This window comes from Oryctolagus cuniculus, chromosome 2 (assembly GCF_964237555.1).
Source record: "Oryctolagus cuniculus chromosome 2, mOryCun1.1, whole genome shotgun sequence".
NCBI lineage: Eukaryota > Metazoa > Chordata > Mammalia > Lagomorpha > Leporidae > Oryctolagus > Oryctolagus cuniculus.
In genome coordinates this window covers 110,817,196-110,835,562 of record NC_091433.1, presented here as the reverse complement: position 1 = coordinate 110,835,562, position 18,367 = coordinate 110,817,196, and the positions used below count along the sequence as shown (strand labels likewise).

Below are 18,367 nucleotides of genomic sequence, written 5' to 3'. Positions count from 1 at the left end.
GCCAGGCTCACCTGCTCACCTCCAGGGGCTGGAGCGGCAGCCGTCTGCCCAAGTACCTGTCTTCAGTTGGACCAAGGGCTTCTCCCAGGAGTCTCGCGAGATCCTTGGGGAGGTGAGAGTGCTCTCAACCTCCCTGACCTCCAGCCTTGGGCTGGCAGTGATGCTGCTGCTCCAGGGACCCCAAGCTGCAAGAGGCTGCGGTCAGAGCCCCCTGGCAAGCAGAAGAATGGAAAAGGAAGACGACTCCATGGCCCTGCTGGCCCAGGGACAGCCGGCGCGGGCAACCTAGAGGTTTGGATTTAATAGTATTCCTTTTCATGGAGATTGTTTTCTCCCTATAAAATGTTACACGGCCAGGGGCTGTGAGATGGCGAGTTAGGGTTCAACAGGGATGGGATTTCAGTTTGGGAAGATGGAAGGATTCTGGGGACAGATGCCACCTTCCATCCACACACACGCGCCAGGGTGGGCACACCAGTGGGAACGTCCTTAGTACCACTGACCTGAACACTCAGAAATCTGCACAGAAAATCAGTTAAAATAGTGAAGCAAAAAAAAAAAAAAAGGTGAAATGATAAATTTTGCATTATGCATGTTTTATCACAATTATAAAAAAAATCACAGCAGAGGCCCCCTCTCCTGGCTCCATCCTCAGCACCTTGTGTGTCGTTGTTGAAGGCAAGACCTTGAGTACAAAGCTCAAACCCAGTTTGGCACTCTGGGCAGAGGCTCCCTAGAGTCGGAGGGAGCAGCCTGAGGAGCCAGCAGGCCCTGGTGAGGGCAGTCTCCAACCCCAGGCCCTGCCTGTGCGGGGCACAGACTCACCTGGGTCTTCTCTTGCCAGACAGGGAGCGCCTCTTGCTGGCCCAGCATCCGGGCGATGACCATGAGGCTGAGCCGGCTGCGGAGCTGCCTGGGAGGGAAGGAGTGAGAAAGCCTCAGTGAGGGGAGGGGGGAGCAAGCTGAGTGGGGGCTGGGCTGGGGTGGGGGTGGGGGGCCCTGCCTTGGACAGGGGACTGCACTCTTCTTCCCAGCGGCACCCCCACCCCCCACGGTCACCCATTCCTAGCCACGGGGCCGTCCAGGCAAAGTTCAACATTCTTGCTTGTGTACTCTCAGATTATGTGCCAGCTATGTATAGATAGACAGACAGGGAAAACTGGCAGGGGGGACAGCCAAAGCGAAAAAGGCACACATAGAGAGAGGGGGAGAACAATGAAGAAGAAAAACCCATTTTGCATCCCTGGGGCGTCCTCCCCCGCAGGGCTCCTCAGCTTCGAGCAGGTGGGGCACCTCGCCTGGGGAGGCCACCCTTGGCTGTCTTCACCCAGCATCCAGTGACCTCTCCTTCCAGGAACCTCTCCCCTCACCCCACCCCAACCTGGCCCGCCGGGGTAGGCCCGGGGTGACCCAGTCAGCTGCTGAGCGGTGGCCTCAGGGCCTTGTTGAATTATCAAGAGTACGTGCTAAGGTCCAGGCAAGCAGGCAAGCAGGGCCACTTACGCAGCTACCCCGCAGCTGCTGTGGCCATCCTGCCTTCCTGGTGTGAAAGCCCGGAAGAGGAAGTGCCAGGGAGGCCAGCAGCTGCAGGGGGACGGAGCCAGGGCCCTGGGAACGTGCCACGGGCCCTGCACCATGTGGTGGGTGAGCCTGATTGAGCCAGAACAGCCCCTGTGGCTTCAGTCAGCTGGAGTGGGCTTCCGTGTGCAGCCACCACGCTGCGCCACCCGGACCTAACACCTTCTCCTCAGGAATGAGCCATTGTTGGGTCCTCAGACCCTAAGGTTTGGGCCTCCACTAACATGGGTCCTTGAGCGACAGGGTGAGTGAAAAAAAGAAGAGAGGAGAGAAGTAGAGACTGGAGGATGGGGCTGCGGTGCCAGGGGGCTGGAGAGGGCTGATGTGACCAGGGGACACGCAGCGGGACAAGCTCCTCCCCTGTCTGAGCTCCCGGGGCCACAGCCGCTGCATCCCAAGCCACAGTCTGTCTCCACCGCGGAGGTTGCAATCTTGGCACCCCCACCTGCTGTTGACCCCCATAGGAAACAGCTGGCGAGGACTCTGATGCGGCCACAGCCCTTAATTCCTGAGAAAGGCAGCGCCAGGGAAGCACAGGAGAGGTGTGGAAGCTGGAACACGATGGGAAACACGTGGATTCAGCGACGCGGGGAGACACGCCCTCAGCTGACGACACCCCGCCCTCAGCCGCGGCCCTGCCTGGACACCGTAAGGAACAGAGGGACCCGACACGAGGCACAGCTAGAGGCAGGAGGGGAGACCCGGGAAATGATGCTTCCCTGGGAAGGCCTTCAGGGCGGGAGGGGCTGAGCCCTGTCACCCCCCGGCTGGCGCTGAAGCCTCCGCAGTTTTCCCCACGCGGGGCCACAGTGGATTCCCTGAAGTCCTGGTGTAGCTGAGCGACGCAGGTTCAGAGACCCTAGGTTGTGTCTCTTAAAGCTGCTGTTCATTTTCTTAGGGAATGGTCAAGAAAGTCAGAGGAAGGGGCTCTTGAACTAAAAATAGAGAAAATGGCCCGGCGCTGCGGCCTAGTCAGTTAAGCTGCTGCCTATGGCACCGGCATCCCATGTGGACACTGGTTCGAGTCCCGGCTGCTCCACTTTCGATCCAGGTCCCTGCTCATGTGCCTGGGAAAGCAGCGCAGGATGGCCTGAGCGCTTGGGCTCCTGCACCCATGTGGGAGACCTAGATGGAGCTCCGGGCTCCTGGCCTCAGCATGGCCCAACCCATGTTGTGGCCCTCTGGGGAGTGAACCAGTGGATGGAAGATCTTTATCTCCTCCTCTCTCTCTCTCTTTGCCTTTTAAATAAACAAATCTTTATATACATAAAAAACAAACAAACAAACAAACAAACAAACTAAAACTAGAGAAAGCAGAAAGGGGATACCAACCACGTACCAGGAGGGTTAAAGTGCAGAAGAGGCAATTGCCAGTGTCAGGGAAGGCGCAGGCAGTCACACCCCGCTGGTGGGAATGCCAGTGGACACACCTGTTCCCCAAAACTGAAGCCAGCCTACCCCATGACCCAGCAGTCCTCTCAGGCACGCAGAAACGAGAACCAGAGACCCCATGGTGCTCACGAGGGCAGATTCACAGTGGGTGAGCAGACTGGGCCATGCGTGTCCAGCTCAGTCCCACGGGGGGTGACTGTGACTGCACCCCAAGCACCTCACAGGGACAACATTCATGGAGCGCGGGGAGATACAAGGAATAGATGTGTAGGTTTTCACTTCTATCATGCACAAGAACGGGCTTATCGCGGCTGCTGGGAGCCGAGAAACCTATGACCCTGGGCAGCGGGAGGAGGGCAGCTTTGGACACGTTCTCCTTCTCCATCTGGATGCTGGTTTCATGTGAGCCCACGGAGCCCCACGCTGAATGGTCTGTGCGCTGTTCTGTTTGTCGCTTAGAAAAGCAACTCAGGGGACTGTGACGTGGCATGGTGGGCTAAACCGCAGCCTGTGATGCTGGCATCCCATAAGGGCGCCAGTTCGAGTCTTGGCCAATCTCCTTTTGATCCAGCTCCCTGCTGACGTGCCTGGGAAAGCAGCGGAAGATGGCCCAAGTGCTTGGGCCCCTGCCACCCACGCTCGTGGCTCTGGTCTGGCCCAGATCCAGACATTGTGGCCACTTGGGGAGTGAATCAGCACATGGAAGACTTCTCTCTGTCTCTCCCTTTATTTTTTTTCCCCAAAGAAACCTTTTTATTTAATGAATACAAATTTCATAAGTAAAACCAAACTGCCTCCTCTGAGGATCGAACTCAGGACCTTCAGATTATGAGACTGACGCGCTGCCTACTGCGCTAAGGAGGCAGGTTCTCTGCTTCTCAGATAAATAAATGTTTAAAAAAAGAAAAGGAATGAAATTCAGTTGCAGAGGGAGGGAGATTTCTCGATGGAGCAAATCAAAATATAGAATGTCTAGTTACAGTTGAATTGCAGACAAACTAAAACGTTTCTTTTTTCCTTCCTTTTTTTTTTTTTTTAGCCTAAGTTTGTCTCATGTGATATCTGCTCTCTGTAACACGTGATATCCGTCTGGTAGCCCTGAGAGTGACCGACCATCACCCCTTCCAGGTCTGGCCTGGAAGATCTGGCATCAACCAGTGCGGGGCTTTCTCTCGGGCTGTTTCCCTGTCGCCCGGACTCCTTTCTACGCCTTGCACCCCCTCCACCTTCCCCAGAGCAGAGTTAGAGTTCCGAGCAGAGGCATGCCCATGGAGCCCCTCATCCCTGCTGTCCCCTGGACCCACAGAACCCTCTCCAGACCTCTGTGGGTGCAGGCTAGACCCCACTCCTCCCCAAGAGCCCCACCCTGCGCATCTCTCCTCTGCCGCCTCCCCCTGCCTCACTGGCAGCCCGGACCTGCTTTCCAGCTGTTCCCCGGGAGCCCCTGCAGCAGCTGGGCCCTGACACAGTGGGAGGTAAATGGCCCCTCCGTGGCCACTGCTCTGCAGCCGGAGTCACAAGTCCTACATCTGGGCTTCATTAATCCCACACCCGAGGCCTGCCTTCGCGGGAGCGCCTTCGCCCGCCAACCTGGCGGGGAGGGAACTGGCAGGGCTGGGGGGTGGCTCCAGAAGCGGAGAGGCGGGCCGGGTGGGTCAGGACAGGGCTGCAATCCAGAAAGGAAGAAAAGCTCTAGAAAAAGCAGCAAAGGGGTGAATAGAAGAAAAGAAACCCACATCTGAGAGCGGCACGCCCCACCCCCACCCCATCCCCCCACCCCGCCGCCCGCCCACTGCCTTTCATCCTAGTGGCCCTGCCTGCTTGTACACACAGTCCCTGCTTTCCCAGTGGCCCCCCCTCCCCCAACACACACACACACCAGGACAGGGGGCAGGCCCACTTTTTCAGTTTACAAATGGAGAGAAAGAAGACTCGCCCCCACGCACCACCCAAACTGGGCAGGGCACAAGCAGAGGGGTGGGGGTGGCCGAGGCTGGCCCTGGCTCTTCCTCCCCCCAGAGGTTGCCCTGCCCCCGTCGGCAAGGCCTCCCCAGAACTCCAACCAGGCGGGGAGAGGAGGACGCACAGGCCGTTGAAGCCATCCCAGCCACTGTCATATAAGGCAACGGGCGCCAGCCCTGCACGCTCAGGCCAGGCCAGGCTGAGCCAGCCTCGTCTCCTCCCTTCCCCCCACGGAACTTGGTAAGACCAGGACGCTGGATTAGCATGCAGAGGAGCTGAAGGTGCTGGCAGACTTGAAGATGACTTTTCCAAACTCAGAGTGGAGCACGGGGCGGTGCAAGCAGGCGCTCTGCTTTGCCAGCCTCTGGCCAGCCGTGTAGCTCCTACAAGAGGGAGGCACTCTACGGAAGCACCCAGGAAGGCTAAGGCACCAGTGATGTGTGGGCCAGCGGGATGTCAGGGTGGTGGCATGGGAGCCCCTTGTCTTCATGGCCTCCAAAGGGAGCCAGGCCCTGTCAAGGCTCAACGGCCCTAAAAGATTATCTGGCATCTGGCCAAAGGTATGAGCTGCCTTTTCCACGTCTCCAGGGCAGCTCAGGAAGCAACGGCAATGGCCTGTTCTGCCTGACACCCTCCCTCGGCATCCGCCGGGCCTGCGTCCCCGGGGCTGTCCCCAGCTGCCTCTCCGCTGTCAGGGATGCGTCACACTACTTGTCCCCCGGACCTTCACTTGCAATCCTCTGTGCACCTTGCACATGACTGCCGGCAAACCAGGATCCGGGCTAGACACTGGTGAAACCTCCCCATGAGCACTAGCCCGTAGGGCCATTCCTGCACACATCACTCGCCCCGCTTCCAGCACAGCGATACCATGGCCACTGACGCAGTTGGTGGTTCTCCACCTGGCCAACAAAGGATACGTGTACAACCGACACATCAACGTGGTGGTCCCCTGAACGAAACGTGAGCAAAGGGAGCCAGACGGAGAATTCCGCGTGGTACCATTTAGAGAAAATGCTCACGGGCCGGCGCCGCGGCTCACTAGGCTAATCCTCCGCCTTGCGGCGCCGGCACACCAGGTTCTAGTCCCAGTTGGGGCGCCGGATTCTGTCCCGGTTGCCCCTCTTCCAGGCCAGCTCTCTGCTGTGGCCCGGGAGTGCAGTGGAGGATGGCCCGGGTGCTTGGGCCCTGCACCCCATGGGAGACCAGGAAAAGCACCTGGCTCCTGGCTCCTGCCATCGGATCAGCGCGGTGCGCCGGCCGCAATGCGCCGGCCGCAGCGGCCATTGGAGGGTGAACCAACGGCAAAGGAAGACCTTTCTCTCTGTCTCTCTCTCCCACTGTCCACTCTGCCTGTCAAAAAAAAAAAAAAAAAGAGAGAGAGAGAGAAAATGCTCACGAAGAAGCAAAATGAACCTGTGCAATGGCGATGGGGAAAGGGTTCCCTTCGCAGAGTCTGGGAGGGGCTGGAGGACGCCTTGGGGGACGTGTGACTCCTCTCACAGTCCAGCACTTGTTCCAGGGATGCGCCCTTGCAAAGTGCGCTGAGTGGCACATGCATTTTGTGTCCTTTTCTTCGGGGGGCAGGGGCCCTGGTACTGTGGCGTAGTAGGTTAAGCCTCTGCCTGTGTGGCCAGCATCCCATATGGCCACTGGTTTGTGTCCTGGCTGCTCCTCTTCTGATCTAGCTCTCTGCTATGGCCTGGGAAAGCAGTAGAAGACGGTCCAAGTCCTTGGGCCCCTGCACCCACGTGGAAGACCTGGAAGAATCTCCAGGCTCCTGGCTTTGGATTGGCCAGGCTCTGGCCATTGTGGTCATCTGGGGGAGTGAACCAGCAGGTGGAAGACCTCGCTCTCTGTATCTCCCTCTCTCTGTCACTCTGCTCTCAAGTAAGTAAATTGTAAAACACACACACACACAGGGCAGTCACAACCCAACTCCCATCCTCCTTCTCTCCCTCTCTATCTTCCCTGGAATTAGGATAAAATCATGGAAATTTAGGTTTAGAAAAAGCCTTCAAATTCCCTGGTCTAACGCCTGCATAGTTGCCCATTCAGCTCCTGTTGCTGCAGCCCTAGCAAGTGTTCTTCTCAGCAAAGGAAGCACAGAACGTGCCAAAGCGGCCCAGGTCATTTGTGGGACTAACCGAAGGACGTTTTCCCTACGTTTGGTCCAAATCTGCTCTTCTGTGACTTCCGCCCAGAGCTCCCGCCTTCTGCACCTGGCGGCCTGCAGACCGGTTAGGCCCCTCTGTGCCCTTGAAGGCAGTGGCTGCGTTCCCACGGCCACCCCTTGTCCAGATGCAACAGCCCCACTTTTCCATCTTTCGCTGTCTTTTCGCCACTGTCCCTGGGTCCTGCCAAGGCCCTTGGGGGTTGCCAACAGCTCCCCTTCAAAGGAGCGGCTCAGAGCAGTGGCGGATGCTCATTTTCTTGGCAGCCCCGAGATGCGCGAAGCAGTTAACAGATTGCGCCCGAAATCTCTCTTCACACGTCTGCCGGCAGCCGCACTTCCCAGATCCTGTTCTTAATTGTGCAGCTGGGCCTCTGCTTCCGACTCAGCCCCTGCGACGGTCTGGGCAGATCTTCGGGGAGCTTCAGTTCGCTGTCAGTTGTATTCATGTCAACTGTGAATCTGACCATTGTTCCACTAATGACCTCATCCAAGACGCTGGCTGGTTGTGCCCTGGCCAACCTGTCAGGGAGTGCGGGCCCCTGGGTGGCTGCGGGGGCCTGCCCGGGGCGGACTCTGGCGCCCGGCAGCACCCTTTGAGGAGGAGCCTGGCTGATTCTCCCGTCACTCAGCATGCATTTCTTCATGCTGTCCCTGCACAGGGTGACAGCCTCTACTGAGTGCTCTACCCAGCGCGCTCCCCAACCCTCTGCAGAGTGCTAGTCTGGTCCATGTGGCAACAGAGAAATAGGCCTAGTCTAGTTCGATTTCTTAGGAGTCTTACAAACCAGTTTCTAAGTATGTACTCAGAAACCAGCCCCGGGGGAAGGACGCCGAGGGGCAGGTCACCCCCACCTCCCAGGACCCTCCCTGCTCCAAAGGCACCCCAAGTGTACATCCATGGCCTGAAGTTCAGTCCGCACAGTGGGGTGCTGTCCTACCATCTCCAACACTCCCTTAGGCTTCATGGATTTCAACATTTTTGGTACCAAAATAAACTGATCTTTTAATGCTATTTTCTATGAGCTTTCTGAATTATCCCATGTTTGATTCCAGATGAATGATTAATTTCCATGACAAAGACCCTAGAAACAAAATAGGAATTATGTAGCATTGTTCCTTCTTCAACTATGTAACATCTCACTGTCAGCCTCAAACTGTGCTCCTTCCTTCAAAAATTAACTACACAGGAGCTGGCGCTGTGGCGAAGTGGGTTAAGTTGCTGCCTGAGACACTGGCATCCCATATAATCACCGGTGTCCCAGCTGCTCCACTTCCAATCTAGCTCCCTGCTAACGGCCTGGGAAAAGCAGCAGAAGATGGCCCAAGTGCTCGGGCCCCTGCACACATGTGGGAGCCCCAGAAAGAGCTCTGGGCTCCCAGCTTTGGTCTGGGTCAGGCTGGGCTGATGCGGCCATTTGGGGAATGAAACAGCAGATGGAAGACCTCTATCTGTGTCTCCCTCTCTTTGTAACTCTGCCTTTGAAATAAAAAGTAAATAAATCTTAAAACAAAGACAAAAACACAGAGGCCCCTCCTCACGGCCCTTGGTATCTCCCAGCAATGCCACTGCCAGTCCATGCCATGTGTCTGTCTGTCTGGCCTGGTATCCTGTCCATCTTCCACATCTTTCAAAAACCTGAGCTCACGGGTGAACCCCTGCGGGCCCAGCCCCCGCGGCCTTCAGATCCCTTCTCTGCGTTCCCTCTCCGGGAAAGTGGCAATTCATACTGAGCTTTAGTGCAGGATGTGTCTCCCAGCCCGCTTGAGCCATCTTTCTTCTTAGAATCTGCTACCAAAGCAAAGTCCCATCTCTTTCTGCTTTGTTGACTCCTGGGTGAGCATGCTCACTGAGGCCCAAGGACCCAGAGAGCAAAGCCACAGCTCCTGTCTTTCCTGCTCACAGCCCCGGAGCTGGCTCAGTGGCCAGTAGTCAGGGCCTGTGTTGGGAGGATGATGGGAAGAGGAACGGATTTGAAGCTTGGAGAGAAGGGCTGCTCGTGAGTCTGGGTGGCTGCAAAGTTCTATGATGTGGTGGGTGCATGGGAGCCTGCAGGGAGCAGGGGAACGGGTGGGATTGGAAAAAGAGGCACAAGGCCCTTGCACACCAAGCATCACACTGAGTGGCTTGCATTTCATTTGGAGGACAAAAGAAGGACAGGACCAGACACACATTTGAAGGGGGGGGGGGTCACATCGCCCGACTGCTTCGGGTGGATAAGACCAGGAAGAGCCGCAAGAAGACGGTCAGAAACCCAGGGGTGCTGTACTAAGAGCCTGAACTGAGGTGGCGACAGTCGGGACGGATGGACGCTGTGGGAGACGAGGAAGCTCCAGAGGACACAGCCTGTCCCTGGGACTCAGGCTCAGATCTCAAACACTTGCCCACGCTGATCCAGTGCTTAGCAAAAGAGTCTGGTCAACAGTACTGCTTCGGGAGCCACTGGCACATGTGTACATGAGACTGTCTCAGGCTGGCTTCCCCAGGAAATGGGTTCTGAAATGGAGACCAGCTTGCAGGAAATTTATGCAGGAGGGCAGAGGGAGGGAGAGCACCCTGCGGCTGGTGAGCTCCCGCAGGTGAGTGGAGGAAGCAGGTCTGGGTTTCGGGAAAGCTGGGTTGCAGCAAACGCCTTAGCTGACCTCACAGGAGCTCTGGGGCTAGCCGGCTCCTTCAGAGACATCCTGGACAACAAGCAACAGGCAGCCGGGCTGCCCCCAAGGGAGGGAGCCAGCCTCAGGTACGGTGACAGCGACAGTGACGACTGGGGGAAGAATGCTCCTGGCAGCCGAGGAATGACTTGGTTTCCAGGTAGGGCGGTCTGGGTGGAGCTCCCAGGACCCAGCACCCAGCACAGATGGCCCTGTGGACCTGTGTCCAGCCACCAGAGAAGAGGGACTAGGGGCAGAATTCAGAGGCAGACCAAGGCCTGGGCCCGACAGAGACAGCAGCGAGACAGGAGAACGGATGGAGAGAGACCGTCCATGAGCGAAGGGCATCAGCAGGCCACTGGTGATGGAGAGGTTTAAGAGGAACGCTTGGTGCCAGATGAAGGCTTTGTGAGTCACTGGACACCTCCCACCCACTCGCCAGAGCGAGCCACGTGGCCGCCGCCACTCCTCATGCTTGTGGCCTGCCTGTGACCTGCTTTCCCCTTACTGTCCTTCTCCCAGTACCGGCCATGGAACCTCAACAGTGACCTTGACCTGCCTCACACTAATTGACTTGCAACCCTTCGGAGGTCCCTAGGCCAATGGGACCTTGGCTGCCTCCTTCAAGAATGTTCTGGCCTTGTCCGCTCTGAGGGGCCAGATGTCTGTTTTCTCCCGTGAGAACTCCCTATGATGCTCTGAGCTCTGAAGAATCCCACAGGTGCCCAAGGGTGGGTAGGATTCAGACAAGGTGTGAGAACGAGGGTGGGGGCATGAGGGGGTGAAGGAACTTGGAGCTGCAGCAGGAGCCAGCTGGAGGAAGGTGTGGCTGGAGACAGACCTGTAGAATTGTTCTAAGGTGGAAGACACACGAGCATGTTGATTTGCTGTGCAAAAAGAGCCAGCAGAGGATGAAAAGCTAACAGTATGGGAACAAGGAGAGATGACTGCAGAAGGTTCCGGAAGAGGCAAAATTGCTGGGGTCTAGAGTGGCCGGTTCGGTGGAGAGGAAGGAGGTGGGACTTGTGAGTGTGTCAGGTTTGCAGTGTGGTGGTGGCAGGGATGTGATTGGCTGGGAGTGCAGAGGCTGAGACCACGAAGGTGTAATGAAGTCTGCAATCTGCTGTGCGCCCAGGGAGGCCGACCAGGAACTCCGAGTGAGGCCAGCGGCCAAGGTGGGGACAATGGGTGGACTCCGTGTGGCCGTGCAGTTGCAAGGTGGGCGGATCTAAAGACCAAGCAGGAAGGGAGTGAACAGTGGAGCAAGTGCTCCAGGAACTGGTCAGGGCCTGGACGCAGCGGCAAGCTGGGAGAGCAGAGGGTGGGGCCCTGTGGTCCCGCGGCGACGGAAGGAAACCGGAGGGCTTTGGGGGAGAGGTATGGTGCACTTGCGGACCTCACTGCTCTTGTCCCCAGCACGCAGTGACCCCGGAGTGTGAAGGCTGCTTCGTCCCAACAGCTACCTGAACTTCTACTTTATCAGCCAGTTCCTCCTTGGTGGCCAGACAGAATGTCCTCAGCTGGCTGCTTCGGACAGAAAACACACTAAGGGGACAGTGGGAAGCTCCAGAATTCTCGGAAGGCAGAGAACAGGGCCAGCGGATGCTGGGCAGCAGCAGTGACCCGGGAAAAGTCCCACCAGGCCGAGTCTGCTGAGGGCTGCCGTCCCTGGCTCCTTCCCTCAGGAACATCCAAGCAGTAGAGCGTGGTTCTAGCTCCCAAGAAGCGGAAAGAAAGGCCATCTGTCCCTAGCTTCTGCGTAGAGGCAGGCACGGCCAGCAGCCTCCCCCAACACAGGAAGCGCCGTCCAAATTCTGGGCACGTCCCCAGACCACGCCCCAAGCCCCGGAGAAGTTCGATCACAGCAGCAGAGAGAAGAAGAGAGTCCAGTTTTGCCCTTTACCACTGATTCTGCACGGGGCACCTGTGACATTATGGTCACCGTTCCAGGTGCTGGGGGACAGCCTGGAGGAGACGCTGACCTCACCCTCAGGTCACGTACGCTGTTATGGGAGAGGTGCAGGTAACACAGGAGGAAAAGAAGGAAGAGGAGAGAAGGGCTGTGTTCGGCACGTTAGTTAACATGCTGCTTGGGACTCCTGCATCCCCTATCAGAGTGCCTGGGTTTGAGTCTGGCTCTGCTTCTGATCCCACCTGCCTGCTAATGTGCACCCTGGGAGGCAGCACCGATGGCTCAAGTGGTTCCATGTGGGAGACCTGGATTGAGTTCTGGGCTCCCAGCTCTGGCCTGGCTCAGCCCTGGCTATTGCATTTTGGTTGGGAGATTTTCCTCTCTGCCTCTCAAATAAGTAGAAAATGTTAAAGAAAGAAAAGTGAGGTCCTGGAGAGCCCCAAGGTGGGGGCTGATGTGGAAAACAAGGGCTTCTCCAAGGCAGTGACTTTGGGCAGGGACCACCATGATGAGCAAGCGGGAGTCTCCTGCCAACATGGAACAGGTGCCTGGCACGTTCCCGATACACCTGCAGAAAGAGCAGTGGGCAGGGGTCCCCACAACGGGGACCAAACAGTTCTATTAAAAAGCTCTAGGGGCCCGAGCTGTAGTGTAGCAAGTAAAGGCACCGCCTCCGGTGCTGTCATCCCATAAAGGTGCTGGTTCGAGTCCTGGCTGCTCCACTTCTGATTCAGCTCCCTGCTAATGCACCTGGGGAAGCAGCAGAAGATGCCCAACTGCTTGGGCCCCTGCACCCACAGGGGAGACTCTTCCCTCCCTCCCTCCCTCCCTGCAACTCTGCTATTCAAATAACTAACTAAATACATCTTAAAAAAAAAAAAAAAACCTCTATAAGCTTCCTTCTAAAATGACAAAATCTTGGCAAATTCTAGAGCAAAGAAGTGACTCAAATACTTGTGACGGGTTCTATTGTGAAATGGTTTAGGTGTGATAATGATGTGGTTATGTTTAAAGAATAACCACAACAACCCGCAAGCGCCTTATCTTTGAGGGCTACCCACTGAGACAAACTGGGGATACTCTGGGATTGGTTTCACAGGGAGCTGGGGCTGGGGGTGGGTGCGGGCCAAAGGAATCCCCATGCCTGCAGTAGATGCCCGTGGGCTCGGTGGGGTTATGGACACCCTCTCTCTCTACTTTTGTATGTATTTTGAGACTTTCTGTAACAAAGCTTTAAAAAATTATTAAACACAAGTGACTCTGGCTAAGTGGACAGACAGGTTGTAGTGGGAGAGAAGAGAAACTGAGAGGCCAGTGCTGTGTGTGGGAAAGAGGAATGAGCCTGCAGAAGACCTGTGCCACTGACATTCACTCATCTCCACACCCAGGGGCTCCCTTTCCTCCCAGAGAAGACTGGGATCATGGGACTGGCCTTGTGGCACAGTGGGTTAGGCCACTGCCTGGAATGCCGGCAGCCCACATGGGCACATGTTTGAGCCTCAGCTGCTCCACTTCTGGTCCAGCTCCCTGTCTATGTGCTTGGGAAGGCAGCCCAAGATGGCCCAAGTACTCGGGCCCCTGTCACCCACATGGGACACCTGGATGGAGTTCTGGGCTCCTGGCTTCAGCCTAGTCCAGCCCTGGCCATTATAGCCATTTGGGGAATGAACCAGAGGAGGGCAAATCTCTCTTTCTCTCTCACTCTGGTATGTGTATGACTCTGCCTGTCAAATAAAAAAGCAAATCTTAAAAAAAAAATAAGCATCATATTTCATACATGGTTTTACAACCTTTTTTCATTTGGCATTATTCCCTCAACTTGCCCTTTCTTCTGTCATTTTAAAAACTTATTTACTTATCTGAAAGGCAGAGAGAGAGAGAGAGAGAGATCCTTGCATCTACTGGGTCACTCCCTAAATGCCTGGAACAGTCAGGGTTAAGGCATGCCAAAGCCAGGAGCCAGGAATTTCACCCTGATCTCTCATGTGGGTGGCAGGAACATGAAGTACTTGGGCCACCACCTGCTGCCCCCCAGGTGCATTGGCAGTGAGCTGAGTTGGAAGTGTGGACTGGCCAGAACCCCAACAGGAACTCCAATATGCGATGAGGGTGTCCCAAGCAGTAGCTTAACCTGCAGCCCCTCAATGCCCGCTTTTATTTTTTTTTAAAGATATATCTTATTTAATTGAAAGAGAGAGAGAGGTTTTCCATCTGCTGGTTCATTCCCCAAATAGCTGCAACAGTCAAGGCTGGGCCAGGTCATAGTCAGCAGCCTGAAACTCCACCTAAGTCTGTCTCCCATGTGACTGCGGGGCTCCCAGCACTTAGGCCATCTCCCGCTGCTTTCCCAGGCACATTAGCAGGGAGCTGGATCAGAAGTGGAGCAGCCGGGACTCAGACCAGCGCCCATATGGGAAGCCAGCACTGTAGGCGGCAGCTTAACCCACTGCACCATGACACCGGCTGCTGTCATTACTATGTGCTATAAAATAGCTCATAGTCCGGGTGGAACTTAATTTATGTTGGGGCACTGAGTTGTTCCTGATGTGTTACTATTGTAAACCTCACTCTGCCAAGCATCCTCATCAATAAATCTTTACTCATTCTCTGGTTCCTCCAGGTTAAACGGTTTATGGAAGGGTTTGCGCGTTTTAAAATCACTTACTGGATTTTGCCAAATTGCCCCCCAGAGGGCTGGCGCAGATGTGCACAGGGTCAGCAGGGGAGCACACGCCTGTTCCCTCACACCCTGCCAATGCTGGGCACCACTGTTCTGGCGGATCTATGCCAACCTGTCAGGCAAAAGGCTCAGTGTTGTGGTCACGGCCAGTCTTAGGACCTGTGTTAGGGAGACTCTGTCTACTTCCCTATCCGACTGGGCAGTGTTCTTAAACTGGCTTCACCTCCCCCTCGACTCTGAAGGCCGCATGGGGCAGCACGCACTGGATATTTAATAAACAGGCGCAGATGGTGAAGAAGGCTGGGCCCCCCGGCCGGGGAAAATCGGCCTTCAGTGGAGCGTGGGCAGCCCGTGGCCTCCCCCTGCCCCTTGCAGGGCTCCTGCACATGGCAGCAGGCATTTGCTCAGGGTGCACACTGGAGACCCTGGACAGAAGCTGGGGTCGCACAGGCCCCTCCCAGTGGTTCCCCAGAGCTACTATAGTGGGGCCGCTGTCCCGAGGCAGACTTCCCTCCGAGAAACTCCTCTTCCCATCGGCCTCCTGTCGGGGGGTTGGCACCAGCATTTGCCTTCATGTCTCATAGTGAAGCTCAACTGTTCCTTGAATCTGCAGCGCACCCCGTGCAGCCTTGATCATCGAGCGGGGAGGGAGTGCAAGCGCAGACGTCGGTGGGCGTTCTTGCTTTGTGCTTAACCAATCGAGTAGACTAAGAGTGCAACAGCCCCTTGTACAACAACCTGCTCTCCCTTCTTCCTGGGGTCAGTCTGGGCACTGAGCCCAGTGGGGCGGCCACCAGCGAGAGCAGAACAAGGCAGCCAGAAGCTCTTCCAAATCGGCCCGGCAGGGAGTGTGGGGGTGCGGCGCAAACTAAAGACCTGCACCGAATACAAGGAGGCTGTAAAGAAAGAATTAGAAGCTCTTTACAACCCAATCTGGAGCGACTGCCAAGGCATACCTTGTAGTGAGAGGCGTTCGCAGGGAAAACATGCATATACTCGCACATACGCACAGACGGAAGCCAGGGGCAGGCTAGGGGGCTCAGGGGGCAGGGGTAGCAGCACATTTTCAATGTCTGCTCCCTGGTGCCTTTTGAATTTTGGGCCATTTGAATGATTCTCTAAAGAAGGAACAGAGGCCAGCGCCGCGGCTCACTAGGCTAATCCTCCGCCTTGTGACGCCGGCACACCGGGTTCTAGTCCCGGTCAGGGTGCCGGATTCTGTCCCGGTTGCTCCTCTTCCAGGCCAGCTCTCTGCTGTGGCCTGAGAGTGCAGTGGAGGATGGCCCAAGTGCTTGGGCCCTGCACCCCATGGGAGACCAGGAGAAGTACCTGGCTCCTGCCATCGGATCAGCGCGGTGTGCCGGCCGCAGTGCGCCGGCCGCGGCGGCCATTGGAGGGTGAACCAACGGCAAAGGAAGACCTTTCTCTCTGTCTCTCTCTCTCACTGTCCACTCTGCCTGTTAAAAAAAAAAAAAAAAAAAAAAGAAACCGTGTTCTGTTCCTTTTTTTTTTTTTTTTTTTGACAGGCAGAGTGGACAGTGAGAGAGAGAGACAGAGAGAAAGGTCTTCCTTTGCCGTTGGTTCACCCTCCAATGGCCACCATGGCTGGCGTGCTGCGGCTGGCACACCGCGCTGATCCGATGGCAGGAGCCAGGAGCCAGGTGCTTTTCCTGGTCTCCCATGGGGTGCAGGGCCCAAGCACCTGGGCCATCCTCCACTGCACTCCCTGGCCACAGCAGAGAGCTGGCCTGGAAGAGGGGCAACCGGGACAGAATCTGGTGCCCCAACCGGGACTAGAACCCGGTGTGCCGGCGCCGCTAGGCAGAGGATTAGCCTAGTGAGCCGCGGCACCGGCCAGAATACGGTTTTTAAGTGTTCAGCCCTCATCCTGATGAGTGCTTTGCCCTCCCTGATGCTCTTGGCCAAGGGTGGACAGGTCTGTCTGGGAGCCAGGTGAAGGATGCTCATTGTGTTTGTTTCTCGGCAGCAGAGGGGCACTTGCCATGGGTCCTGGAGCTACCGAGACCCTACAAAAGACACTGATTCCCGAAATGTGGCTGGCAGATGAGTGAGTGAAGTTGTACATTTAAAATTTGAGAAAGGTGGCTTCAATTCTGTTGGGGAAAGGTGGGATTTTTTTTTTTTAAGATTTATTCATTTATTTGAAAGGCAGAGTGACAGAGAGAGATGGAGAGAAAGAGAATCTTCCATCTGCTGCTTCAATCCCCAAATGCCCGCAACAGCCAGATCTGGACCAGGCTGGAGTCAGGAGCCTAGAACTCCATCCTGGTACCGCATGTGGGTTCAGGGACCCAGGTGTCCAGGCTATTTTCTGCTACCTCCCAGACACATAAGCAAGAAGATGGGTCAGAAGCAGAGGAGCCAAGACTGGATCCAGCAGTCTGATAAGGAATGCAGATGTTGCAAGTGGTGGCTTAACCTGTTGTACCACAATGCCTGCCCCAGGATGAATTAAGACAAGAAAAACTGGTGTTGGGTCCATTGGCTCTTTAAGAATGGAAAAAATGAAGTCAGATCCTTGTCTCATACCTAAAAAAAATGGGTTCCAGATAAGATTAGGAATGAAGTTATCTAAGTACTGGAAGAAAAGAGAACACACTATTTTTGAGGTCTTGGAGTAGGGAAGGCCTTCCTAGTCAAGACAGAAGATTCAATTACACAAAAACACCAGTCAACCCTCTGTACTACTGCAAATCTAAGCCTGTCCTACAATCTCAAATTTATAGAAAGTGGTTTTGAAAATATCCAGTTCAGGGGTGGACATTTGGTATGGAGGTTAGGATGCTGTGTGGGACACCTGGGACCAGCCCAAGGTGTTTGGACTTGGCTATGTATTGGACTACCTAGGTTTGAGTCCCCACTCCTCTGCTTCCGGTCCAGGTTCCTGCTAAGGTGCACTCTGGAAGACAGCAAGTAATGATTCAAGTACTTGAGCCCCTGTCACCCTTGCAGGAGAACTGGATTAAGATTTGGGCTCCGGCCGGCGCCGCGACTCAGTAGGCTCCACCTAGCGGCGCCGGCACATCAGGTTCTAGTCCCAGTCGGGGCGCCAGATTCTGTCCCGGTTGCCCCTCTTCCAGGCCAGCTCTCTGCTGTGGCCCGGGAAGGCAGTGGAGGATGGCCCAAGTGCTTGGGCCCTGCACCCCATGGGAGACCAGGAGAAGCACCTGGCTCCTGGCTTCGGATCAGTGCGGTGCGCCAGTCGCAGCGTGCCGTGGCAGCCATTGGAGGGTGAACCAACGGCAAAAAAGGAAGACCTTTCTCTCTGTCTCTCTCTCACACTATCCACTCTGCCTGTCACAAAAAAAAAAAAAAAAAAAAAAAAAAAAAAAAAAAAAGATTTGGGCTCCACTGGCCCAAGTCCTTGGGCCCCTGCCCCTGCACCAGGAGGAAGCTCCTGGCTCCTGGCTTCAGATCAGCTCAGTTCCAGACATTACAGCTATCTGGGTAGTGAGCCAGTGGATGGAGACCTCCCTACCACTTCTGCCTCTCTGTAATTCTGCCTTTCAAATAAATAAATAAATAAATAAATCTTTAAAAAAAAAACTTGAGCTCCTGGCTTTGGCTTGGTTCAGCTATAGTGGTTACAGACATTTGGAGAATGAACTAGCACATGGAAGATCTCTTTTTTTTTTTTTTTTTTTGACTTATTTATTTATCTGAAAGTCAGACTTAGAGAGAGAGAGATATCTTCCATCTGCTGGTTTATACCCCAGATGGCTACATCAGCCAGGGCTGAGCCAGGCTGAGGTCAGGAGCCAAGAACTTCATCTGGGTCTCCCACGTGAGCACAGGGGCCCAAACAACAGGGCCATCTTCCATTGCTTTTCCCAAGGCATATTAGTAGGGAGCTGGATCGAAAGTAGAGCCGCCAGACTCCAAATGACACGGATGGTGGAATTGCAGGTGGCAGCTTTAGCTGTTACACCACAGCACTGGCCCGCTCTGTCTTTATATCTCTCTTTCTGTCTCTCTGCCTTTAAACAAAATGAAAATG

The 18,367-nt window shown here is 55.5% G+C and overlaps 1 protein-coding gene and 1 non-coding gene across 16 annotated transcripts in view; both read right to left on the bottom strand.

The window, feature by feature from the left end:
* FAM178B (family with sequence similarity 178 member B) overlaps positions 1-18,367 on the bottom strand; it is a 117,644-nt gene that overhangs the window by 20,419 nt on the left and 78,858 nt on the right. For all 15 annotated transcript variants that reach the window (XR_011386479.1, XR_011386480.1, XR_011386481.1 and 12 more), the window contains one exon: positions 826-913. Coding sequence is in view for 10 of the 15 variants with exons in the window: in XM_051835736.2 (XP_051691696.2) it covers positions 826-913 (88 nt within the window). In the remaining 5 variants the exon portion in view is untranslated. The remainder of the gene's footprint in view (positions 1-825; positions 914-18,367) is intronic.
* TRNAM-CAU (transfer RNA methionine (anticodon CAU)) lies at positions 3,762-3,834 on the bottom strand. Its single transcript has one exon. It is a non-coding gene; the product is annotated as a tRNA-Met (tRNA).